General features: G+C 38.4%; 4 protein-coding genes and 1 long non-coding RNA gene across 10 annotated transcripts in view; 4 read left to right on the top strand and 1 right to left on the bottom strand.

Annotated features, from left to right (window-relative positions):
• The first annotated feature begins 15 nt into the window (after nt 1–15).
• LOC122081942 lies at nt 16–8,156 on the top strand. Its single transcript, XR_006141258.1, has 3 exons — nt 16–520; nt 613–771; nt 7,570–8,156. It is a non-coding gene; the product is annotated as an uncharacterized LOC122081942 (long non-coding RNA).
• Nucleotides 1,890–4,250, top strand: LOC122081940 (protein WHAT'S THIS FACTOR 1 homolog, chloroplastic). The gene has a single exon (XM_042649371.1). The coding sequence runs from the start codon at nt 2,398–2,400 to the stop codon at nt 3,997–3,999; it is 1,602 nt and encodes a 533-aa protein (XP_042505305.1). The 5' UTR covers nt 1,890–2,397; the 3' UTR covers nt 4,000–4,250.
• A 2,083-nt stretch (nt 8,157–10,239) lies between the features above and the next one.
• Nucleotides 10,240–12,124, top strand: LOC122082592 (diacylglycerol O-acyltransferase 3). Its single transcript, XM_042650264.1, has 2 exons — nt 10,240–10,741; nt 11,249–12,124. Exons 1-2 carry the CDS (start codon nt 10,334–10,336, stop codon nt 11,933–11,935), a joined length of 1,095 nt encoding a protein of 364 aa, XP_042506198.1. The 5' UTR covers nt 10,240–10,333; the 3' UTR covers nt 11,936–12,124.
• A 1,602-nt stretch (nt 12,125–13,726) lies between these two features.
• Nucleotides 13,727–23,063, bottom strand: LOC122082388. 6 transcript variants are annotated; one of them, XM_042649919.1, is made up of 4 exons: nt 22,923–23,063; nt 22,508–22,623; nt 16,573–16,801; nt 13,727–14,096 (listed from the first exon to the last, which is right to left on the bottom strand). In XM_042649919.1, exons 3-4 carry the CDS (start codon nt 16,718–16,720, stop codon nt 13,954–13,956), a joined length of 291 nt encoding a protein of 96 aa, XP_042505853.1. In that variant the 5' UTR covers nt 16,721–16,801; nt 22,508–22,623; nt 22,923–23,063; the 3' UTR covers nt 13,727–13,953. The 6 variants fall into 6 exon arrangements, with proteins under 6 accessions (XP_042505853.1, XP_042505848.1, XP_042505851.1 ...); XM_042649914.1 differs by having other exon boundaries at nt 22,563–22,623; nt 22,923–22,998; XM_042649917.1 differs by having other exon boundaries at nt 22,828–22,964.
• LOC122082387 (SAM50-like protein SPAC17C9.06) overlaps nt 22,996–25,840 on the top strand; it is a 21,447-nt gene continuing 18,602 nt past the window's right edge. Inside the window, exons 1-2 of the mRNA XM_042649913.1 lie at nt 22,996–23,711; nt 24,261–24,746. Of these exons, the coding sequence (XP_042505847.1) occupies nt 23,151–23,711; nt 24,261–24,746 (1,047 nt within the window). The 5' untranslated portion in view covers nt 22,996–23,150. The remainder of the gene's footprint in view (nt 23,712–24,260; nt 24,747–25,840) is intronic.

The following is a 25,840-nucleotide window of genomic DNA, read 5'->3' as shown; positions in this document are numbered from 1 at the left end:
AAAAAAGCGGGGGGAGGGGGGCTACTCATGAGCTATGTTGAGTGCTTTGTATGTATTCTACTCGTGAGCTTGGCAGTGTGACACTTCTATACTTTTTTTTTGTTAAGACACTTCTACCTTGGAGACTATTACAAACAAATATCGTGAAAACATCTTTCTGAAGAAAAACACCCTGTTTTTGGCAATGGAAAGATTGATTTTAGATTGATTTCTTTGGGCTTAAGAGTAACACCCTGATGGGAAGATGCTATTCTTGAAAATTTGTTCCTGAAAGATTAATTCTTTTCATTGGTTTATATTGTGAGGAGATGAGATGCCTTAGCAAAAATTCTTCCAATTCAATCTATTTATATTCTTTCTGCTGAAACTTTGCTTCCTATTTGAATTTGGTAGGTTCTGGCAGGCGTCTAATCAGAGGGATAAATCATGAAATGCAAGGATATGCGAAAGAACATGGAAACTGACAATAATGTGGTTAGAACACTTAAGAGCTGAAGCAATGACCAAAGATATTTGATGGGTTTGTCATTCTCTATATAATGTGGTTCCTTACTGAAGTATAGCTTATGTATTCCTTTAAATTGTTTTTCTGAAACTTCAATACTTTGACAGGAAGGAAGGTGGCTAAAGATTTGTCATGAAGCATCTCATCCGACTCCTAGACTACCTGTTCCCGCAGTTTGGGAAAGCATGAGATTAGGGGAGGTTGGAAATTGAAAGCATTATTATATAATCAAATATACTAAAGCTACAAATAAGTCCTAAAAAATGGTAAGATGTCACCTTGTCTCTCCTTTTTTTTTTCTTGCATAAAAGTTTGGGTTAGGCAAGTCACTCCAGCTATTTTATTCACTAAAAGATATGATGCACTTATAAATGAGAATAGCCATGAGTTTTTGTAGTGATTACTTAAGAGGATAGTCATAGAGGATATGACCCACACATTTCAGTTATTGGCTCCTATTCTAAAGCGTCCAAGATAACATGCCTTATTTCTTTTTGGGCTAAGCTTTACATTCCTGATTCATTTCAGTCACTTTGATTTACAATTTTTGTTGCATAGTGAGATCCAAGGAGAACTGAACTCGTGACCTCTAAATTGTGAGGTGTTAGGTCCTTGCCAACTGAGCTACCTTTTTAGTTTTTTGAGCTATCGCATCTATATAGTCTAGAAAAAACCACTTTGCTTCACTTTTTTTTTTTTAATCACCATGGGTGAAAACTCGGTCCAGAAGGCAATGACAAACTTTTGATGATAATGTTCAAAGCTGAAACTTGATTTTGAGTATTCTAATCATTTTCTCTTAAATTTTCAACCCTTTGGAAAAAAAAAAAAAAAATCCTATATATCTCCACTGACTTGCCATTTTCCTTTTGTATATAGTAACATCAAATGGGTTAAGAAGTTACATAAAAGATGGAAATTTTCTATCTCTCCCCTGAACTTGTACTTTATTTACTCAGACTCCCTTATCACAAGTTTCACATTTGATTCCCTAGAATTAGTGAACTCTTTACCTCTTCTTCTCTCCTGCTGTTTTAAAATGGTCAAATTACTCATCCTATTAACTTATTAACCAATTATCATCACCTTCATTCATTTATTTTTTTTTTTTATTTTTATTTTTTTAATTTCTTCTTTTTCTTGGTGGAATGCAATGACTAGCGATCACCCCATCAATCTTGCAAACCTGTAACCTCGGAGGAGGGGGAAGAGTAAGGGAGGTGAGACTGAGGGGGATGGATTGCATAGTGGGTAGGGGTGGGTAGGGCAAGGTTGCTGGATTTCCAGGATGGGTGGGGTTGAATGATAAAGAATATTAAAATAAGAAAACAATAAAAATAATAGAGAATGGAAGCTCAGAGGTGGTGAGTAGTGAGAACGGTTAATAGATTAATAAGAGGGGTAATTTGATCGTTTCAAAATAGTCGTGAGAAGAAGAGGGAAGAGTTTTTTCGGGGAGAATTAGATTACAACTTCTAAATCGGGGGAGTCTGAGGAAATAGAGTGTAAGTTGTGTGTGTGTGTGTGTGAGAGAGAGAGAGAAAAATTGGGGAAGGAAGAGACGGGCAAACAGGCTTCGCCCTAAAAATCTTGGGCCGTGCGAGGCCCGTTTTGGTCCCTCCTGCATCAAGGCAATTAGCAGATAAGACCCAAGCTAAATTTCTTCACAGCAACACATGAAGCGGGAGAGTTCTCCACCAACTTAACGACTCCAGTGTCCGACGCATCTAAAGCGGATAAAGATAATAGATTACAGATGAAATCATGAAATCCCAAATTCTCCAATCAATTTCAGCGTAAACAGGAGCAGGTAAGTAGCTTTTGGCGACGCTCTCCGTCACTGATTTTTTTTTCATTCTCTCTCTCTCTCTGTGGAACTCATCAAGTTCTTCATGGAACCCAAATTCTTGTTTTCTTCACCCAATGCTTCTTCTGCTTCACCATTTCCTCTCTTTCTCTCGTACCCATCATCTTCATTTCGTGAAAAACTCAAATTCTCTGTAAAAGGGCATATCTCATTCTCTACTCACTTGTCGGATAAGACTTCGTTTTTGGGTAAAAGTTTGGTTTCATGGGAGAAGCTTGAACTGGGTGACCGGAGAAAAACCCATCTCCCATTTCATCCAATAACATCTGTCGTGAAGAGAAGGAAGGAACTTCCCCTGGACAACGTTATCCAACGAGACAAGAAGCTGAAACTGGTAATGAAGATAAGGAAGATTTTAGTGAGCCAACCCAATCGCATTATGGCGCTTAGAGATATGGGTAGGTACAGACAGGAACTGGGTCTCAACCGAAAGCGTCGACTTATTGCTTTGTTGAAGCGATTTCCTGCGGTTTTTGAGATTGTGGAAGAAGGGGTTTATTCACTTCAGTTCAAATTGGCCCCAGAGGCTGAAAGGCTTTACTTGGAGGAATTGAAAGTGAGGAATGAAATGGAAGGATTGCTGGTTGAGAAGTTGAGGAAAATCTTGATGATGTCTTTAGAGAAGCGGATTCTGTTAGAGAAGATTGCGCATTTGAGGACTGATCTTGGGCTGCCTTTAGAATTCAGGGACACAATCTGTAGAAGATACCCCCAATATTTCAAGGTTGTTCCTACTGGTAGGGGCCCTGCTTTGGAACTTACCCACTGGGATCCTGAGCTGGCTGTTTCTGCTGCTGAAATTAGTGAAGAAGAGATTCGAGCAAGAGAGAGAGAAGAAATGGATTTGATCATCGATAGGCCCCCCAAGTTCAATAGAGTAAAGCTACCCAAGGGTCTGAACGTCTCCAAGGGAGAGATGAGGAGGATTTCTAAGTTTAGAGAAATGCCTTATATATCTCCCTACTCTGATTTTTCAGAATTGAAGTCTGGTACACCAGAGAAAGAGAAGCACGCATGTGCTGTTATTCATGAGATGTTGAGCCTCACGATTGAGAAGAGAACACTTGTGGATCACCTGACTCATTTCAGAGAGGAGTTTAGGTTCTCTCAACAGCTGAGGGGAATGCTGATCAGACATCCTGATATGTTTTATGTATCTTTGAAAGGAGATAGGGATTCAGTTTTCTTACGGGACGCCTATCGTGATTCTCAGTTGATCGAGAAGGATAGATTATTGCTAATCAAGGAGAAGCTTCGGTCACTTGTTGCAGTTCCTAGACCCCGAAGTCGGGGTGCTCCTAAGGTTGATGCAGGTAATGGTGATGGGGCTGAAGGTGCTCAGAAGTCACAAGAAAGTGGTGAAGAGTGGTCTGATGTTGGTGATGTTGATAATATATTAAGCAATGAGTTTGATGATGATGATGATGAGGAGGAGGAGGAGGATGACTGGAATGATGAAGATGATGAGACACCCCCAGATTTTGATGATGATGATGATGATGATGATGGTGGAAGCATAATTCTTGAACGGACCAAAGCACCTAATAAAGCTGAGACCTCAATGCGAAATGAAGGGAAGGTACTTGTTCCCACATTCCCAGATGGTCAGCCAAGAGAACGGTGGTGAGAAGAGTGAAAGGATTCTGTTTTTTCTTTAGATTTTGAAGTTGTCATTCCAGGATAATGTGACTCAGATGCTTTTGAATTACATGTTGCTGAAATATGACACGATGGTTGGTTGTCCTTGAATGAGTATCATCCATTTTACTTCTTTGGGGGGAGGTGTTTTGGCCTCTCTAACAATGTAAGCTCAAGATGTTCAGCCTCGCCTTCTTATATGAGTAGTGTTTGATATCTGAGATAAAATTATTTCAAAAATATTTTACCTTTTTTCCCCCTTAGCTATTTGATTTGTAGCATAAATAGGATTCCTCCTTTCTGTAACTCTTGTGCACAGTACTCAGTGAAGTAATTCTCCATTATCACATTATAACAAGCCATTACGTATATATAGACCAACACACATCAATGTATCAAGAACTGAATTGGAGCTAAATACAGTAAATGGCGATCTGTAACTAACTATGTAATTGACTGAGAGCTGGAGACAGCTGGTCCAAGAGTAGTGTTAGTGTGTGACGCATTACATGGAGTCATATCTCTATCACTCAGAAGATCTTGTTTGAATGATAGCTTGGATTCCTTTGTTTTGAATATGATTTAGTTGACATTTTTCACTGAGTTGGGGATTCCAAAATCTTGTGTCAGGCTTTCCAGGGAATTTATTCATTTCCTTTCTTGTTGCGTTCTCCCTCCCCTCTATTTTATAGTACTTCCTAAAATTAGTTTGCTTCAATTATGATTAGTTACCTGGTTTTCTGGAATCTTGTTTCAGGCTTTCCAGGAAATATTAATCACTCTCTTTCTCTCCCTTCCTCGCTTCCTCCCTTCCCTCCATTTTACTGTATTTTCTAATGTTAGCTGCACTTAAGATGGTCAAGATAACATTTGAAACATCTGTGCTGAATCTAGTGGAAGTTCATCACAAGAGGTAGAACTGTAGATGGGTTTTGTGTCTTTTCCATTAATGATGAATTCGTACTGCACCATATCTGATTTTGAGTTTGTATGTACATGTACCGTGTGGGTATTGTTGTCCAATACCCTGTGGTACTCTCTTGGAATTGGGCTTGCTGTTGTTGATCACGATAGGGGGAGCCCTATCGTGATCTGGTTATGTTTCTTTATTTTTCCTTATTAGTTTGTAACTAGGATTGTTATGTTTCTTTATTTTTCCATATTAGTTTGTAACTAGGATTGTTCTCTGAGTAGGATTCCTATTTAGAGTCTGTAGTTGTTAGCTATTCTCTCTCAATCTATTCTTGTTCAACATATTGTCTCTCCTCTTTCTTTGTTCTCTCTCTTCACAATCGCAGCTACTGGTTTCAGGTCCTGGTTTCACTAAAGAGTTCAAAAACTTGGTTGGCATAAGGGCCATTTGATTACCATCCTGTCAATCCATTCCCAGGACTGTGGATTGTTGGGAAATATTTTGGAAAGAGAGTGCATTTTTGAGACAATTGATCAGATTGGATTCTGAAGAAGAGAATCAATAAAATCACATTCTAATGGTGGGAGGAGAAACAATGATTTTCTCTATAATTAATGTGTATTTTCCCTCTTATGCAGGCCCACAAAAGAAGCTGTATTTTACCTTAAAAATTGTACACTAGCACAAGCTTGTGATCATCCAATCGGCCATCTAGTTTTCATTTTGAGGGTGCATTCTTGGATAAAAAAAAAAGTGTTTGGCATGCAATTTGTTCTAAAATGAGAACTTGAACAAGAACATGGCTCGTTCTCATAATGTACCCTGCCAATTGGAATGAGAGAAATCTCTTTCTCCTTGAATTGTGCCTCAACTGATTAATTTGTATTTTATCTATTTTTTCCTTGTTCAAAATTGAGGGTTGTTTCATTGTTTCTCCTTGACAAAGGAAAGGCTAAAAAAGAAAGAAACCTCTTATTGGTCATGTGATAGAGAGAGGAAGAGAAGAAGACATTTGCTTCCATTGCTTGAGAGCTAGACATTCTATACTTATATCTCTAAAACTGATCAGAGGTCTTAGGTGGACACTGAGGATGGTTTATATATTAAAAAGCTTATATTCATCTTGATCTTATTTTCTGGTCTGAGTAGTCTAGTGCTTAAGAGGATATGGAAGTGGAGGGTTCAGTTCTTCATGTAGATTTTGAAACAGTACTTTTACTATTTGAGTATTGACTAATGACAACTTCGTTCATAGAGTAGATGCATAGAATACCTTTTATCTGTGCAGTAAACCTAATGAATATATGCCTCATTCATTGTTGTGGGCCCTTCTTTTGTGCTGTTTTTATGGCCTCAATGGTGGAGATGTTTGGGCAGTGCTGGACATTTCTCTCTTGCTTCAGAACTGGTAATGCTGTGGATTAAATTTTCTCAGAAAATGTTCATGAGGAATCTATGCAGCTGCTGTTTTATGGTCTCTATAGAATGAAAGAACGAGGGTATCAATAGTTGTCATGGCAACGGCCAGGCTCCTAGGTATTTATAACTATGTTGCATAGTGTGATTTACCCTTTCAAACCATGTAACAGTAGTATGCCATTACTGGAGTAATCTTTCAAGAAAAAAAAGGAAGCTACAATAATTAAAAAAAAAAAAAAATAGGAGGCAGCAGGAAGAAGCTGGAAGGATTAATAAGGAGAAGAAAAAGAAGAAAATGAAATAAAGGAGGTAGCAGAAGGTGAAGGGAAGAAGAAGAGGAGGATAACTGAAGGGGCAGCCAGAAAGAAGATGGGCGGAAGAAGCAGAGAAAAAAAAAGGGGCATACCCAGTGGACAAGGATCCTGCCGCTGCAGGGTCTGGGGAGGGTCATAATGTATGTTGGAAGAAGCAGAGAACAAGAATGTTGAAGGATGCAGAAGGCAGAAGAAGAATTCTGTTGGCAGATTCTGGTCGGGGTTGCACTGTCGAAGTTGAAATGGCAGTCAGCGTTGAGTCACTGTTGTGGCCAAGCCAAGGGTTCCTTCTTTTCATTCCTTTAATTTTTCTTTATATACATATATGATCAGTTGCAAACAGTGTATCAGTCATAAACAAAATGGTGGTCACCAAGGTCACAAGCCTGGCCAAGGCAGACAAGGCAGGAGCCATATTGCAAACTGAAAGGTGTGGGCACACCTTGGTCATCTACAAATGGCTTGTCATCGCCCTAGATGACACCTTGACAAGTATGCACTTATCCTCTCACCATGATCTATGGTGAACAATATTATGCAACACATTTTCTTCTGGGCCTATACAAATCCTAACTTTAAACGTATCAGGTGAGCTTCCTTTGCTGCTAGATGGTGCTCTGTTCTCAGGGACTGATGGGCTTATGTTTTTGTAATTTCTTTCTTCTTTGAGTTGCTTTACCTTTCATGATCTCTCTCTCTCTCTCTCTCTAAAAATGATAAAATTATCCATTTCTCCATTTTAAACTCAAGAAAAGACAAACTGCTGTTACTCAGTCATTTTTGTTTCGTTCTTTCATTGCCAAATGTTTATTTCTCTTCATTTTGGTTTTCTCTTCCATGATTGCTTTTCTTCCTTACGAATTTCTTTCTGGGTTATTTGCTCTGTGTAATATATTTCATTTACTGCTTTTAGTGGTCGAATTTCTTTTTTCCTTCAAGTGGCCTTTGTTGAATGAAGCTTGTCATCTGGTGGATCGTTTGGAAAGTAGCTGAAAAAATGTGAGGAAGGGGAGTGTTGTGCCCTACTCTGGATTTCAATGTGCTATCTGTGATTGGGGATCTAGCATGTCATTCACTGAATTGATTTAAAATAGGGGCTAGTTTGAGATAGTTTCTCTAGTAGACTAACATAGTTTGACTGGAATTTTGAGGATTCCAAAATTTTCCATTTCTTGATAAGTTTTTTTTTTTCCTCCCTCTTTGGGGGTTATCTAGTGTGTACTCATCTGTGCTTGCTAACCGTGCGATGTAAAGAAATAACTCTATTTCAATGCAATAAAGCTAAGAGCAATCAAACACATTCCTTGGCCAGTACAGTGCTTTATTTGAAGAAATCCCCTGATTTGGTAATTTCCATAGAACTTGTTGATTCCCTGGTAAGCAGCTCCTTTCCATGATAAATAAGAGGTTGTGGATCACTTAGTCAATGCCATTAAGCACTGCCAAAAGTTGGTTCATTAGTTTACATCAGTGGTCCTTTTCCAAAAAAGATATATATGTACAGACACCCATCTATATCATGCACTCCAGTGTGCTGTTGACTTTTGGGTACTTACATTTTGGTGGTCTCATACTATTTGTGTTGCCTGAATGATGATGAGCTTTATCAAGGTGTTTCTATTATGATTTCATATCAATTTATAGGGATTGATCCCACATCAGTTTCTTATGAAAATTGATGTGGGTTGATATAATCTTAGATTTCCTCACTTTGTAATCCTGTTTATGGGATTGAGTTTTTTCAGGACCGTAACTTTGGTATCAAAGCAGTCGATCCTCGGTTCAACTCACGCGCGGAAGGGCTTTTGGGAAAGATAACTACTTATCTCTGGACTTACTTCAAGGACCTCTGGGGTCATTGGATTCCTTTGATGATTTACTAATTGTAATTTATTTTATTTTTATATGTAAAATAAAAATTTTACCTAAAATGTATCATTACTAGATATGGTTAGAAAAATCAAATAGTTTATACAATCATATTGGATTAAATGGAGTAATGATTATAAATATTTCTTTTTTAAAGATGAAAATTTTAATTTTATAACTTTTTATGAAATTTTGAAGGCAAAAGGTTATAAGTTATAATCATGCATCACGATTCGCAAAATCGTGCATGAAACTTGTCTCCATTTTTTTTTTTTAATAATTTATTTTGTCAAAAACATTATTTTAGGAATCCAAGCTTTGTAAATATATTGTATAAGTTCACGTAAATTCAACTTTTACACTAATTAATATTGTGCTTATAATTTATTTGATTGCTTGGGATTATTGAAGTACGTACTATATAAGGGGAAAAAAAAAAGACTTCATACCGTAAAAGAAAGATATGCAATTCAGATTTCCACCAATAGATATATAATTCAGGGGGTAGAGTTGTTTGTCAAGGAGTATGGCTCCTTTACTAGTGCGGGTGCCAATGGGAGTGCACATGGAAGTATCAACAAGGTGCGCATTTTGGCGATCATTTCGCCGATCTCTATCTGAGTGTAGCCCCTATAGGGTCATTTTTCCCATAATTCAGTTGAAACACCAAATGGTCTAGACAAAATTGTGTATGGGACAAAGATTGAAGTATCTGTATCAAAGATTAATGATATTGATACAATATTGATTCAGACCAGCTTGTATCAGCCCAAATATTTAATTTAAGTCCTACTTTTCATAAAAATAAAATTTTAATTATTTTACCCTTGATCTCATATAAATACTTGATCCAAGATGGGCCAAGTAATTAGGCTGCGTTTGGTAGTCATTCAGTTCCAAAAACGATGTTTCGTGTCAAAAATAGAATTTTCAATTTTTGTGTCAAAATTCCGTTTTAAAACAAAAAATAGTGTTTGGTGAACCTGTTTTAGAAATGATTACTCTAGTTGTTCACTTTTTTTATATTTGGAACAAAAATGTTCTGTCATTTCCATTTTGCAATTCTAGCAAATTTTTTTTTCCCTTTTTTGTTCCAAAATAATGGAAAAATACCATATTAATACCAAACATTTTATTCTGCTTTTTTGTTCCCATAAAATGAAAAAACCTTAGAAACGTTTTTTTGAATGACTACCAAACGCAACCTTCTGTTTCGATTGATATTGATAGGATCCCGTGGATCCTACTGATCCGATAGTGATACATCAATCCCTGGCGTGGGAATAGTTTCGCAAACTGCCAATGTAGGAAAAGTTTGACCCTTTTAAGCTGCCATGCGTCATCTATCTAATATTCCCAACGTGCATTAATAGCGTGTAGCGGTGGCACTTTCCTTGTTGGAGAGACTTGCAGTAGAAAAATAAATACTATTTTCACTACTCTCCCGACATCCTCGCTCCTATTAGGAAAGGATAATTCATTTCTTAATCCCAATCTATGACTCGTCATCCACTTGTCTCCATCGAGACCGTCCCTTCTCACACCGAATGATCCAACGTCCCAGCTTCACTCCCAAAGTGTGTTTGAAGTCCCTAAGACATATGTCTGCGTGTGGCGACCCTCAACTGTCACGAGCCCCCTTCTCCTAATCACAATACGCCACGTTTAAAAGCGGTTGATCAGGTTGCCTTCCTTGACAGTGAAATCTATTCTCTTTCTCTCTCTATTTTATATACAACGCCTCTAGCTTGACGGTTGCGTGTGCTTTCATAGCTAAACTCTCTGCTTTACCTTCCAATTCAGAAGCGATGGAAGCATCTGGTACTCTTAATCGTTCCCTTCATAGCTTCTCATGTAGTGGATTTGATAACAATTCATTCAAATCCTCTGTTTGTGGTGTTTCAATCGATGCCGGGAAACGGTTTTCCGGTGAGTTTCGGCTTCCGGGTTGTCGTGATTCTTCGATTTCTTTAAAGCCCAGAAAGCCTTCAGAGTCGTTTTTTCCTGGGTTTCTTGATAATGGGCATTTGAAGTATTATGCTTTGCCAACGACGTGTAGCAAGGTATGTAAGAAGGAGAAATCTGAGACTCTGACGATTAAGAAAAAGTTGAAGCATATTAAAGGGTTGTCTAAGAACTTGTTGGTGCTTTCTTCTGGGTTGAGTTCTCCGGATATTGACAATGATTTTGTTGGGGATGATAAGAGGACGATTTCGGTATGTTTCAGAGCCTATTTCTCCCTCTGCTTATTTAATGGATTTTCTTGTTTTCATCAATGGTTGAATAAATTTATTTCAAGAAAAGTATAGCAGAGAATTTATGACCTCGAAATTGGAATGAATTATTTTGATTGAAAAAGAAGTATTTTATTAGCTTAGATTTTCATAATTTTGTTTAAGAAGTTAGAACTGGGCTCATAAGAAATTGTAGGAGTCCTTAATGGTCAGATGCAACTCTCCAAATTTTCAAACTAGAGTTTTTATATGTTGAAATATGTGTTATTTGAGAAGCAAAAGATCAAGGTATTCGCAGTTTTTGCCAAAGGTTTAGTAATTAGTAGCAGAACCACTGCACATTCATATCAAACAGTTCAAGTTCAAAGTTGAGTTTGATGAGAACCAAATTCTTATTAATATCAGTCAATCAGTTATGTGATTTGGGTTGTGTATTGCATAGGCTGGTTGAAACATCAATTAATCAATCTGTGTGTTTTGTTTCTACAGGAAGCAACTGAGGTTCTTTTTGCTCAACTTAAAAAATTAAGAGTAGAGGAAAAAGAACTGAAAAGGAGAAGGAAAGAAGAGAAGGCTAAAATGAAAGCTACATTAATGAAAGCTAGGGATGACAATGAATCATCTTCTAGCTCCTCATCGGAAACGAGCGATGGCGAATGCGAACAGGTGGTTAATATGAAAAACCTCAGTAATATGCCAGTCGCAGAACCCCAGTCAACCAATGAAATAGAAGGATCAGTAACAACCACGAGCCTTCATACCCTAGAACAGAGAATAGCAGAGGTGAATCAAGATCACAGTTTGAAGAGTTTCTGGAATCGTGACAGTAAGGGTGAAGGAAGCAGTGTAGTTGTGGGGGCATCAGTAGAGAAGATTGAGGTTTGCATGGGAGGGAAGTGCAAGAAATTGGGAGCTCCAACATTGTTGGAGGAATTTCAGACGAGGGTTGGTGTGGAGGGGGCTGTTGTTGGATGCAAGTGCATGGGAAAGTGCACAGATGGTCCTAATGTGAGGGTCTTGAATGTATGTGATAAGAACTCCTCTGATGGAATGGAGAGATCTGTTAGACCTGCAACTAATCCTGTGTGTCTTGGTGTGGGATTGGAGAATGTAGGTGACATCGTGGCTAATTTTTTTGGAGATGGGAGCAAGGATATGGGTCTGATGGCAACTTAGAAGGACTGTATCTAATTCAAGAAAGGAAAAAAATCAAGAAAGGATGAAAAAGAAAGAAAAGAGTTTGTGTTTGTGGGGTGAATCTAACAGTGATATGTAGAAAGTATAGCTTTTAGCTTTGGAAATTCTAACCATGTAGACTACTTAAAAGCTTGCAAATGAATTGATTATGCTTATATTTTTAGTAAACTCTGTTGCTCTAGTATAGAAGTGGAAGACTTAATCATCAAAGCACAGATTCAATGGGAACTGACAGCGATCAAAATGGTTTGTTAGTCATCAACTCTAATGGGAATCCAAGCCTTGCTTGCTTATCTGAATTCTCAGGGTTTCATGAATTTTCTTGGGTTTTTTCAACTCTGGGAGAGAGATGTCCTTATGATGGTCAAGACGGTGTGATTTGTGAGATTTGCTTGGGTTTTCCTTCTTTGTTTGTGGTCAATTGCTTACAATTTGGAATTCTTTTCTTCGAGTTGGGTTCATGTGTCTTTGCTTAGAACCTCTCTTCAAGGAGACCCGCTGTTGTCTTTTGACTTTTATCTGGAGCATTTTTTAAGAAAGGGAAACGCCGTCTCCTTAACATTTTTATTATTATTCCTTGAAAAAGAGAAATGCTGTTATTCTTTGACCACTGTTTTGAGCTTTTGGTAGATGAGCATTTTCTTTACATAATTGACTAATTGCATTCCCAGTCTGATCACATGACCTCTTTTTAAGCATTTCGGGAAAAGAAATGTGTCAACATTTTGGGAGGATAGATTGAGCTTTTTCTTACACATATTTGGAAAGATGCTAATTAATTATTGACCATGAGAACACTAACTCCTGGTGTAAGTACATGCCAGCAGGTGCAGCCATTGGAAGGAAGGATGTGATTGTGGATTTTCTGCACCCACTGCACACGTCAAGTGATAGCTTTTACCACAGAATTGATCCTTTTCATAGGAGAAATGTGAAGTAGATCTAGTAGGAATATCCTTTTTTGAATAGGATATGCTAAAGCTCTGTTTGGTTGCAAGGAGAGTTAAGGGGAAGAGAAATGAAATTTTCATACTTAAAACAAGAAATGTTTGTAATTTTACTCTACCTTGGGTTTGCAAATATATATATATATATATGTAAAATGTGTCATTACTAAGTATGGTTAAAAAAAATAAAATAACTTATACAATCACATGCGATCACAAGGAGTAACGATAATAAAAATTTACTTTTTTAAGTATGAAAATTTCACTTTTTTTCTCCTTAAATATCCTTTGCAATCAAACATAGGCCAAGGGAAATCGTTGTTTGACCCTTGTTGTAGATGTGACAATGTGCTGCAGTCCCAACATGAGGGCTATAACCTATAGGGTCTTTAAGCGTTTTTTCTTACAGAATTCACCTTGATTTCCTGATTTCCTTTCAGGTCATAATTAGAATGTTTGGCATTCTAATATTAGGTAAATTACACCTAAACTCCTGGTTCTTAAGACATTTAAAAACCGAGAATTGGGTAACCTAAACACAGAAGGTATTAGTCCATCATGCTACCAAAGATGGCAAAATAAACAAAATGACCCAAACTTTTAGATCTATCAAGTTTTTTAATTGGAAGGATATGTTTCAACTATCATGTTTATGTAACTTTAGGACCAGGGATGTCAATCTATTTTACAGCAGGCCATGGGATAATAAAATGTTACATGGACGATAAAAGAATACGGACATTTTGCAATGCTAAATTTGTGAAAAGAAAGGCTATAGAAATTTAAAACTCATCCCCAAAAGAAGATTGGTATTAGAGCAGGCTGATCAGATAATGCCAATACTGTTGATTTCCACACCATAAGCATTCAGTTGAATTTTGTCATATTACACTGTTTTTTATATTTCCCAAAGATGTCACCAAAGCTGAAAAAAGAAAAGACAAATTTTTGTTCTGTGAATTATACTAATACAAAAACTACTCTTGCAAGAATAGAGTAATGGGAACTAATTTGACATATCAAATTGTAAACCTCACAGACCATTGAAATTCATTTTCCTTTGTCAAAAGCTGCAATGTTCTGCGGTTCACATTCAGGACTAAAAAGGCAAACCAGCAAAGCGGAGGTTGAGCTCACAGATACAGCTCCGCAAGCAGCCCACTTGAGACTCCTGGGAATTGTTATCCTTGGACCTGCAATAAATATAGAAACAAGAATAAGATAAAATGCTTCAAATTGGGTTAATGTGCAAGGGTGGTATATTGCCATCAATATTATATCAAGAGATATTTATATCTTTCCGGCCTAAAACCAAATAAGAAAAACTTAAAGCTTTTCAAGACGAGCTCGCGGCCTCCCCAACCCCCCCTGCTTAGAGTTTCACTTATGATCTTAGATGTAGTGGAGTTTGATAACCGCACTTGAATGTTCCCCCCCTCCCTCCATATGACTTTCTTCTTTGTCTTGCTCATATCATCTTTACAACAAAGTCAAGGAAATTAACAACATATTTTTTACTTCTAGCATCTTCTAATGAATACTTCTTTTCTAAAGCAACCTATATAGAATTTGCATACTCAAAAGGGAGCATGTACATTATACAACTCATTGGACAACAAATTCAAAATTCTACATTTATAATCCGTTTGTGTCCATGCTTCTGTTTTAGCTTTAAGAGCAGGATCATTGCTCTCAGCCAGTATGGTCCAGTTAACACAAAAGGCATGGCCAACTGTCCCAAAGTAAACTTGACAATTAGGAATACCTTGCATGTAGAATCAATGGAGATTGGAGATTGGAGACTGGAGCTAGACAATGAGACATAGTACACACTAAAGTAAAGGTGAGCTTTGTCTGTCTTCTATACAATCAATCACAATCATAAGTGAAACAACATTTAACCAATTACTTACTATTTAGCATTCCTGCCCCCCATCCCCCACTCCTTGTAATTTCATTCAATAGAAATAAAAAATATGTATTTTTTTAACTGACACACAAGGGAAATGTCTTGGGAACCTTAGGGTCAGCCATCTAGAGTATACCCCCCCCCCCCAACCCCCCACCCAAATTGATTTGTTCTTGAGGATAGAAAATTCTTTAGAAGTAAGAAAATGGAAAACAAGCGATAGACTTTGTAATGGCAATTGGTTGCGTGTTTTTTTTTTTTTTTGGGGTGAGGGGTTCCTGATCTTGGGACCCTCCAACCATTGCTCAACACAAAACAATTGACTTTGGCTTCAGGTGGCATTATATAAGTCTTTGAGGAATAAATAATGGGTCCTGATAGCATCATGATGGCTCATCAGTATTCCCTTTCGTTTTAAGTTAATATTTTGGGAAGAAGATTGCTGCCAGGCTGCGTGGCCCCTGCACCAGTGCGGTAGACAATGAGAGTGCGCACAGGGGCCAATGAGAGGGATGTGATTTTTCCATTTCACAGGGGTGGGGCAGTCATTTCGCGTGCTCCTGTGTCTGAGCACAGGCTGCATTTTCCCTAACTCTTTGTACCTCATAATAAATATTTTTAGGAGCCAAGACATTTTCACAAATTATGACTAATTATTTGCATGCCTATCAAGTATTAGCTAATAAACCTTTTAAGAGACCTATTATGCATTACTCATAAGGCAGTATGTTACATGGATAAACATATGTACACATGTTATACACTAAGAAAAATTCAGGATAATCTGACGTCAGATTAAACTCGATATTCTTCATTGTAACATAAGTTGCAAGGAATTCCTAATGATCATGGAAACAATTCTCATGCTGCAGTAAAACGTCCTTCTATTGAAAGTTGCCTACTTTCATATAACTCCCACAGCTCCTCAAATGTCCTTGAGGCAAACCAAAGTGTTGTCATGGCTTCACTTTGCCCTTTCTTCTCTTTGGATGTTTTCAAAAGCAATTTATGTTGGGACCGGTGCACACGGGGGCTCTGGTATTGGGCGTCGCACCGGTGGCCCAAAGTCTCTGCCCAGATCCCGACTCGAACTGCGGCCGTGCTAGCTGGACATTAAGGAAATAAAGTTGCATCTTCTCTGCAAGTTCGGGCTTTTGGATGATTGGCAAGCGCTTGATCCAACAAGTGGTATCAAAGCAAGTGGTCGTGGGTTCGAGTCTCCCCAAGCGCATGGGTGCTCTGGTATTTGGGCGTTGCTTTGGGGAGGGGATTGTTGGGAGTTGGGATTGGTGCACACGGGGGCTCTGGTATGGTTGGACATTAAGGAAATAAAGTTCCACATTTTCCACAAGTCCGGGCTTTTGGATGACTGGCAAGTGCTTGATCTAACAATTTCCTTGCCTTGTCTAGACTTAGGTGCCATTTCTACAGAAAAGTAGGGCAATGGAGAGGGAAGAGGTGAAATAGAAGTGACGTTGGAAGAATGGAATGAATCAAGATGAATGGATTGACAAGGGAGGTCAACCGAAGGGAATAAAGAGAGATAGGGCACATATGGGAGAGAAGAATGAATCAAATGACCCAAATAAAATGCACCTGGGTTATTAAAACCCAGGTTACAAAGAACAGAACCCTGAAATAACACTGACTGGAGTTCTTCTACCTGAGCAAGTGTAGCAAATCTAAAACTCCATTGAATAAAGCAAAAGCCATCAAAGATAATCAAATACAGTCAAAACAGAGGTATAAAGTCCACTGACCATAATGCAATTGACAAAGAACCCAAAAAGCCAGCCCTCCACCTACGGTGAAAATTCCTGCTGTGTGCCTCATTAATCTCGAACATGGCTTTGCATCAAATCTCATCAGCTCCCCATCAGAAAACCCAAAAAGACGCCTCAACGCCATCTTCTGTTGCTTAAGTTTAATCAAATATAAGGCTTTCACTCTTTAACTCCGCAAGCTTTGTATTCCCAGTCTATTAGAAAGCTGTAACAAGAAAGCAGAAAACTGAGGCCTCATTTTGGAGACGTTTCCAAGCATTTGCTTTTATGGTTTCTATTTTGTATATAGACACACAGTTAAGACAGTCTAATTGGGCCTAGGAAGACTTAACTTGGGCCATGGATGAGTTCTATGGGCCTTGGGTCACTTATTCATAGTTGTCATGGAAACTAGGTGACTCAAGGCTTTAGAGATGTGCCTAGGCACCCTAGGCATGTAGTATATAATGGATAAATAACCCTGTCCATCTAGCGTTCCCCACGCCTAGACACAGCTGGGTATGAAAAGACCCAGTGGACGCTGGGTATGAAAAGACCCAGTGGACGCTGGGTATTTTCACGCCCAGCTGTTTCTAGGCGTGGGAACGCTAGATGGACAGGGTTCCCTTGCCAATATATAAGATAGCAATGATTATATGCAACATAAAAGCCATCTCAATGCAATATTATATAATACTAGTAATGACCTAATATGATAAAATCAATACATAATAAACAAAGCATAGGATATAATATAAGCATATTCATCAAAAAACAAAGCAATAAATATAAATAATATAAGGCGTGCTGTCACAAGTCCAGAATGCAATGCCTAGGCATCCAAGGTGATGCCAAGGCAGTCGCCTTTCTTGTATCAAACAAGGAGTGTTGTCGCCTTAGTCGGCACCTAGTTGACATCATGACAACTATGCACTTGTTTATGGATTATTACGTTATTTGCTGTATTGGGCCTCAATTAAAAGTGGATACTTACCAGTAAGTAACTAGGAACAGAATTCTATTTCGAGTCTACTTACTTTATTTAGTGTGTGAGAGTGATTAGGAATCCTTTTATGAATCAGTTTCGGAAATTGAAGAGGTTATGTATATGTACCTGCCATCAGATAAATGATTGGAATAATAGATAGCGATTTTTTTTTTCAAGAGTTTTTGAGTTGTTGAGCTCTACAAATGTGGGTGAAGGCTCTTCCTTGAGCCTACTGCTATTTCTTCTTTCTCCGCATTCGAGTTCTGTTCCTCTTTCTTCTCAGGTGTGATATTTCCCTATTCTCCTCTGCTTTTCTTCTTCTTCCTCATTATTACTACTTCTAATCTGTGGTTCCCCTGTTTTCTTCCAAGTTTCAGGTTGTTTTCTTATGCAATATCTCTTCACATATCAGTCTGTTCTGATTCAAATCTCACATACTGGTTACTGATTTTATTCTCTCTCAAATTCTGATTATGATTCCCACAGAATTCTGGTCAGCAGAATTGTTCTGGTTCTGCTAATTGTTTTCCAAGTAGCATAAGGACTTCAATGAAACTCCATTATTCTGTTGTCATTCCATCCATTTTCTCTCATACATCTTTAAATAAGAACACTGTTTGCAAATCACTCTATCTTGGGTTTAGATTTGCATCAAGTTCTGGGTTAAAATGGTTTCTTAGAGCACAAAAAACAGAAAACGTAGGTCTATGTTGACCTGAAATTTCTATTATTAGAGAATCTACATGCAAACAATCAATTGGCTACCATGCAAGGGTGCATTGCCCATACCTAAACCGAACTAAAATGCATTTGATTACATCATCTTTTTGCATAGGAAGACAACAACAACAACAACTCAGCCCTGTCCCAAATAAATGGGGTCGGTCGGCTACATGGATCCATAAAGCCAAAACGAAATATATGAGTAAAAGGAGAGGGACACAACAACAACAACAAAAAAACCCTGAAAAATCCCACCTAAGCAGGATCGGCTATATTCATTGTCATGCCTAGGATAATGCCTAAACTATGCATGTTTTTCCTGACCACTTCACCTATAGTCATTTTAGGCCTGCCTCTAGCTCCTTTAGATACTTCAATCTTAATCAGATCACTCCTCTTTACTAGTGCATCCCAAGGCCTCCATTGAACATGGCCATGCCACCTCAAACGACTTTCCCGGAGCTTATCATGAATCAGGGCAACTCCCAAATCAGCTCTAATATTTTTTACTTTATCCTTCCTAGTTTTGCTGCATATCCATCTCAGCATCCTCATCTTTGCTATGCATATATTTTCTGTATGACACTTCTTAACCGCCAAACCTTCCGCCCCATACATCATAGCCAGACCATTACAATGAAACAACAACAACATCCAAAACCTTATCCTAACTTAATGGGGTCAGCTACATGGAGATTCTAAGCAAGGACGAGCGCGAGGATCCATTGAAAAAGATTTGAGGGGTTATGGCTAATTATAAAAAGTGCCAGATGTCAACCTGATGCACCAATTACAATAAAATAACAGAGCATGAAAAAGACATTTGAAGGGCAACCTAGAGGAAAGCGTTAATGCTAAGGGAACAATCATTACAATGACATGGCACTAGGAAATGGTGCCTAGAAAAAAAATATAATACTTGAGCCATTATCACTGAGGCCAGACCAGATGGGTCCTTCCAAATTCGGTTGCCTAAATTTAAAAAACCATACAAAGCCCAAAAAGGACCAAGGAAATGGAGAACATTAAAGCAAACAGACCAACAACATCACTATCCTGCTATCACTGATATAAACTGCTGTAGGAACAACATTCAGATGAAGTAAAAAAGGGAGGGGCCTTTAGAAAGTCTAGAAAAGAAAATGCAGTGGGCAAAAAGCTCAGTTGTTGGTCAAAATCACCAAGAATCTTGTCGGATCCAGCCCCAAAAAGATTCATTGCTTTTGCACAAACTATGTTCAAGAAACTTATTCAAATCCAAGGTAGACCCCAGACTTAACAGTGAAATCTAGTGGAAAAACAGACCAAATGGAGTTGTCATCAACCGGCAGGGGTAGGGATTTTCAGCAGCAAGGAAGAAGAAGAATGAGAGGAGAAATGGGAGGAGGAAGAAGAATCAGGATGAGATGAGGAAGGTTGCTTACACCACAATAGTAGCCGGGGTGGGGTGGGGGGAGGGAAGAAACTCCCTGTCTCAAAATCTCTTTCTTACTCCCCTTTTACATTGAGGTTTGTTTTAAAGATAATTGAGCATTTTACCTCATATATACCCACGCTACTAAATGCACTTAAGAATGATGGTAGCTTCAGGTCATGGCATTTACCCAAGTTGTATAGATGCCACAATCACTTATGAATTTACGTCAACCCACTGTACATTTTGCCCATCTGATCAACAGACAATAGATCATGTCAGATTTATGGGAGGCACGACTTTCATAATTTCAGTCAAAATCTTATGGGCCTCTTTTGGTTTGCTTTCAATTTCTGAAGTTATTTGATTGTTGGTTGCTTCCTTACCAATCCGTGGGGCACCATCCGTCTAGTCCAAATACTACTAATTAGAACTAAGAAAAAAAAAAAACTGTCTTGATTTCCAAAAACTTGTAAAAAGAACAAAAAAAATTGGAAAGTATGAAACAATTCCTCAAAACAGGGAACAAACAAAAGATGGAAGCATGAAAATAGGATTTCTTGTCTTGGTGGAGGCGGAGGGGGCTAATGTTCAGTAAGGTCCTTATTCAAGATACACATCAGGGGGGCATGGTTTCCTACATAAGGTGATATGGAATTAATGAGAGCCCCTCATGTTTGTTTCTTCATGTGGACTGCAGCATTGGAGAAAATTCTCACAATGGATAGTTTGATTAGAAGAACGTGGAGAATAAGGAATGTGTGCAAGCTCAATGGTGACAAAAAGGAAGATGGATACCATCATTTCACTGGGTGTTCTTTTGCCTTGGAAGTTTAGGGGAGAAGCTTCTTGGTAATGGGTGTGAGCTGGATTTTCCATGTCACCTTTGCTGTCTTTTGGTGCATATGGAAGAAAAGAAACAATTGCACATTTGAAGGAAGGGAGGAGTCAGAGGGAAAGGTTCCATCTAAAGCCATGAGATTAGTATGTACTTGGTGTTCAAGTGTTCCTGAGTTCAGGGAAGTGAAAATTTTAGTATCTGGGGTAGATAAGGTGGATTTTGTTCAGGAATAGTGATTTGTTTTTTGTTTTTCGGGGTGTTCATGCTGGGGGGAGGAGCCGTTAAATTGTATGTTTTTGTTGAGGGTCCTAGGTGGCCATGTGTTTTGTACATCGTTGAGTGTAAGTTGATACAATATTTGCTTTTGCACAGATCAGAAAATCAAAACTAATCAGAAGTGAAAAGAGAATGACACATGAACATATAAACGAGGGATACCACTTTGTTAATCCCAAAAATAGGAAAAAAAAAAAAGAAGCAAAAAGAGTATGACACTGATGTAGATCAAAGCATGAAGAAGAAGAGAACAAGAATGAAATTCAGGGAAAAACACTGTTCACGAGTTACTGTTTAGGCGAACAGTAACACCAAGTTTTTTTTGTTTTGCCTTGGACAGCTCCTAGAAGACTGAGATTTGTTTCCCTTTTGTAATTAGTAGCTTGTCTTTACTTAATCCAAAGACTAGCAATAATTACTTGTTTTAGGAGTTTCCAATTTCTTTTGTTTCCTATTTGTTATTTCTATTTTGGAGGCAACCATTCCTTGCCTATATAATGTAATCGGCCTTTAGAATCCTCCCAACGAATTATGAATGAAAAAAAGATTTGCCTCGTGCAATGACAAGCTGTGAGAGACACTGAGGTGAGAGACCTTGTGAGTGAGATGCCCTCGGCTGAGATAGCCGTTATCCCTTCCCTTTTTCTCCCAATCAATACCCCTTTCTTCCCCAATCTCTGAGTTCAATTTTTTGGTTACAAGAAGACACAACCGGTCCATCCTTGGAGGCTACTGATCATCACTAAAGAGACCAACCCAGTGCACGAGGCTCCTGCTACTGCAGGGTCTGGGAGGGACAATGTGCAGAGCCTTACCCTCTGCTTTGCAGAAGAGGCTGTTTCCAGGTTTTGAACCTGTGACCAACATGTTGTAATAGTACAACTTAGCCGTTGTGCCACAGGTTCGCCCACTGCTACTGGTCATCACTATTGGTTCTTTAAGTGTTACACCTGCTGTTGGTCTTTCATTGCTGGTTAGTACCTTGTTTACCTGCAATTTTCTGGGTTTTAACCCTGATTTATGCTCTGCAATAGAGGGTATTGTGTTGCTGTTTGGTATCACTTTTGGGCTGAGTTTGTTCTCTATTTTTTTCTCTTTTTTTTTTTGGGGGGGGGGGTGGTATCAAGGGCTGTTAAAGCCTACTGTTATCCATTATTGGTTCCATAGTAATATACTGTTATAACGGCTGAAACCAGCATTTATTTGGAGTAGTTTTGTGATCCTGTCTGGGGTTAGGTTAATTGTGACCTAGCCTTACATTAGACACATGAACTTACAAACAAGGCATATCAATTTGTTAAAAAAAAAAAAAAAAAAAAAAAAAAATCTCCATCATACATATCAGATAAACTATCCAATTATCACCATCAAGAACTAATACAAACACAACTAGAGAAACATAATATCAGGTGAGCCAAAAACCCTTTCTAAAAAAAAAGAAAGAGTAAAAGAAACCCAATCAATCCTATAACATCAAATGCACCAGAAATCTACTAAAGCTTGAAAACTAGTTTCCCTTTTCAACCAAATAAAAATCAAGCGACGGTAAAAAGAAAGAGAATGATCGATGAACTTGAGTTCAACCAGAACTTTTGGAAACTAGTAACATCAAATGAACCAAAATAATTAGCTGCTGAGAAGTTAATTAGAGGTCCTATAACTCTTCAAAAGCATAGCATGTTTTCCATACCCAACACCCACAGTTTAGAAATTCCTGTTCCAACGATGCAGCTATGCCTCATTACCTCTTCTTTGCAACTAACTTCATTGTTCTTTTTCTTCTAAATTGAACCTCTGTTCTTTGACCTAGAATTGATTCACATATGCAGAATTAGTGGCAACCAAGTAAAACTTCTAAAGTTCTGAGTGTTAGAAGTAGTGGGAAAATATTGCACATCCAAATATGATCCTGGAATTCTAATAATTGAGCTTAAAATTCAAGACTTGATAATGTGGCAAGAATTCAAGACCAGAAATTGGCCAGAATTCAGCTTGGAATCAGAATCTTACCAAATGTTTTAGGACGGGGCAAGATTGGGTTTAGGGTGTTTTAGCAGCAAAGAAGTAGGAGGCTATTGAAGAGAGTAAGAGAAAGGTGAACTCACATGGTTCTTCTCCTTCATCGCATGGCCGAGAGAGAGAGAGACTGTTGACAGTGACAATGTCATTCTTGTTTGGCAGCCGTAGGGTTTGCCACTTTGCCTTAAACGTGATTTTACAATTTTACCCCTTTATGTAGCAGGTGCTCCAAAACGCAGTTTTCCCAATTCGAAGGGTTGAGACTTGAGTAATCGAAGCTCTGGTTCTTGTTCAGGTGTGGCTAACTCTTGGCAATGGCGACCTCAGTTGAAGAGCAGCAAATCCATCAAGAGAAGCCGATCCCAATAAACCCAAATGGGGATGAAAACGAAGGGGACCCAAATGGTGATGAAGACGAAGATTTCGAAGAAGAAGATGGAGACGGAGACGGAGACGGAGACGAAGACGAAGACGAAGACGAAGACTTCGAAGAAGAAGAGGAAGAAGAAAACAGCGTGAGTCAGGAAAGATTGCTTTCACAGAGAAACAAATTAAACAATCTGATTCATCGGTTATCAACACAGCGGGTGACCCTTCGAGTCCATGATGTCCTGATCAAGGGCAACACCAAGACTAAGGAATCGCTTATCGAAGCTGAAGTTGAAGCCCTCAAGAAAGCAACCAGCATGCAAGAGCTTCTTCAGGCCGCTAGTATCGCTAATGCCCGCCTTCAAAGGCTCGACATCTTCGATTCCGTCAACATTACACTCGATAGTGGGCCTCCTGAGCTTCCCGGGACAGCCAATGTCATTGTTGAGATTGTTGAAACAAAGAACCCTCTTACGGGAGACATCGGTATCTTCTCCAAGCCTGAGGTACTGCTATTTTCCTCTTTGTCTTCCTTTAATCGATATTTACCGTTTTCTGATTCATGATAGATTTCTGCTAGGTTATTGATGTGGGTATCAATAGCACCTTGTTGACCCGTAATGGGTCTTTACAATCTTATGCAAAATGATGGGTTTCTACTGGGTTTTTGAATCGGGTATCAATATCTTGAAACTGATAATTGGGAACTGAATTAGAATAGATGCCAAATTTGTTTATTAGGCAATGTGAGCTAGAAACGTATAGTCGTTTGATCACTGGGCTGTGTGGTTCAAAAGATCTGACAATGTGTTGTGGGAATTACATGACCAGTAAAAGAGTGGACGACTTTTTTTAAGTATGATGGTTGAAATATATTTTGGAAAGGCAAGAAGCCTTGTTGCTTTGTTCTTTCTTTCTTCTTCTTCCATTTTTTTTTTATTATTATTTATTTATTCATTTATTAATGCATGGTCCATGAAATATATTTGAGATTTGTTACGTACATTTCATTTACTTCCCTTATAGTTTTTCAATTTCATATATTCTTTCTGTAGGCTAGATCTTGGTCACTTGAAGGATCACTGAAATTGAAAAACTTACTTGGGTATGGTGACATTTGGGATGGTTCTGGGGCCTATGGATGGGACCAAACGTCAGAGATAAGCGCTGGAGTCTCTTTGCCCAGATTCAAAGGATTAGCAACCCCTGTAATGGCTAGAGTATCACTACTTTCCCAGGACTGGCTGAAGTTCTCCTCTTACAAAGAGCGTTTATTGGGCCTCTCTGTTGGCTTAATATCAACCAGGAATCATGACTTGTCTTACAATCTTACGTGGCGTAACTTAACAGATCCGTCACAAATGTCATCCAGGTCAATAAGGAGACAACTTGGACATAGTTTACTCTCATCTCTTAAGTACTCATTTAAGGTTGACAAGAGGGATTCACCTTTGAGGCCAACACGAGGATACGCATTTCTTTCTACTTCTCATATTGGTGGCCTTGCGCCTGATAATCGGAGCTTACGGTTTTTCCGTCAGGTGTAGTGCTTTTATACTATTTATTTTACCTTTCTGTTGGATAAGAGTATCTCACTTCTTATTTTGTTTTATCTTTTTTTTTTTCTCTTTAAAAAGAAAAAAAATTATTCATTGATCCTTTCTTTGGATTATTATTTTTGCTTTCTTACATTACTAAGTATTGTGCATTGCAGAAAGCCTCCAATTCAACTTGTTAAATATCTTTTCCTTTTAGGACTACTCTTCCGTTGGTCAACTGGTTTCAAATAGAGGAAGTGCCTTACATTACTGCATAATCCTGTAACCTTGACCTGGGATTGTTAATGCTTGTGCTGGCATTTTACTAGTTTACATGCAATAACATAGGTCAAGAATATGTTATGGCACAACTGTGCTCTTCATTCAAAGATAACCTCTATAGTGCTTGTCCAAGTGGTTTTGTGATGTGGGCATATTCTGACATGGTGGGTTTGAGTTTTGATGCCATCATTGCCTGAGACTGAGATATCGTCATCATGACTTGAGCCTGTTTGAACTATATGTTCCCTTTTCTGAGATATGAATTGCTTAAGTAGACGAGTAAGAACAATATCTCTAATTTTATGTTGCTCCCCTTGCTGTTACTCTAACTGCATAATATATGTTTGGAATAATTAACAAGCCACACGTTTCTTTTCACTATGAAAAAAATATCTTGGATCTAATATTGTTTGGGCTGATCTTGATTTAACTTCTGTATTTATCTGTTAAATGACATAGCCCAAGCCCTAACGTTAAATTTAATTTGATGTCTTTTGGTGATGTGTGTCTATAAATCAAACTGTATAAATCTTTGACCTTTCATTTTGCGGGGAAACAGTGATGGTTGTTGTTTAGGCATTATAGAGATTAGGTGTACCCAATCTGTATCCAAAACCTTATTGGACATGGTTACCTGAAATTGTTAGCCTTCATGAGCTGATGAATTTCATTTAGTCTGTCTGTCTATCCGTCTGTTGTTAAGTCTCTCTTTCTTTCTGAGGCTAAAGCCTCTACATTTGTGTGTGTATTGTGGGTGAATGGGCAGATCGCGGAGAAATCTCTTCTACCCCCCACACCTCTCCCCCCACCCCCCT

This window comes from Macadamia integrifolia, chromosome 6, assembly GCF_013358625.1.
Source record: "Macadamia integrifolia cultivar HAES 741 chromosome 6, SCU_Mint_v3, whole genome shotgun sequence".
In the NCBI taxonomy this organism is placed as follows: Eukaryota; Viridiplantae; Streptophyta; class Magnoliopsida; order Proteales; family Proteaceae; genus Macadamia; species Macadamia integrifolia.
This window is presented reverse-complemented; position numbering and strand designations above follow the sequence as displayed.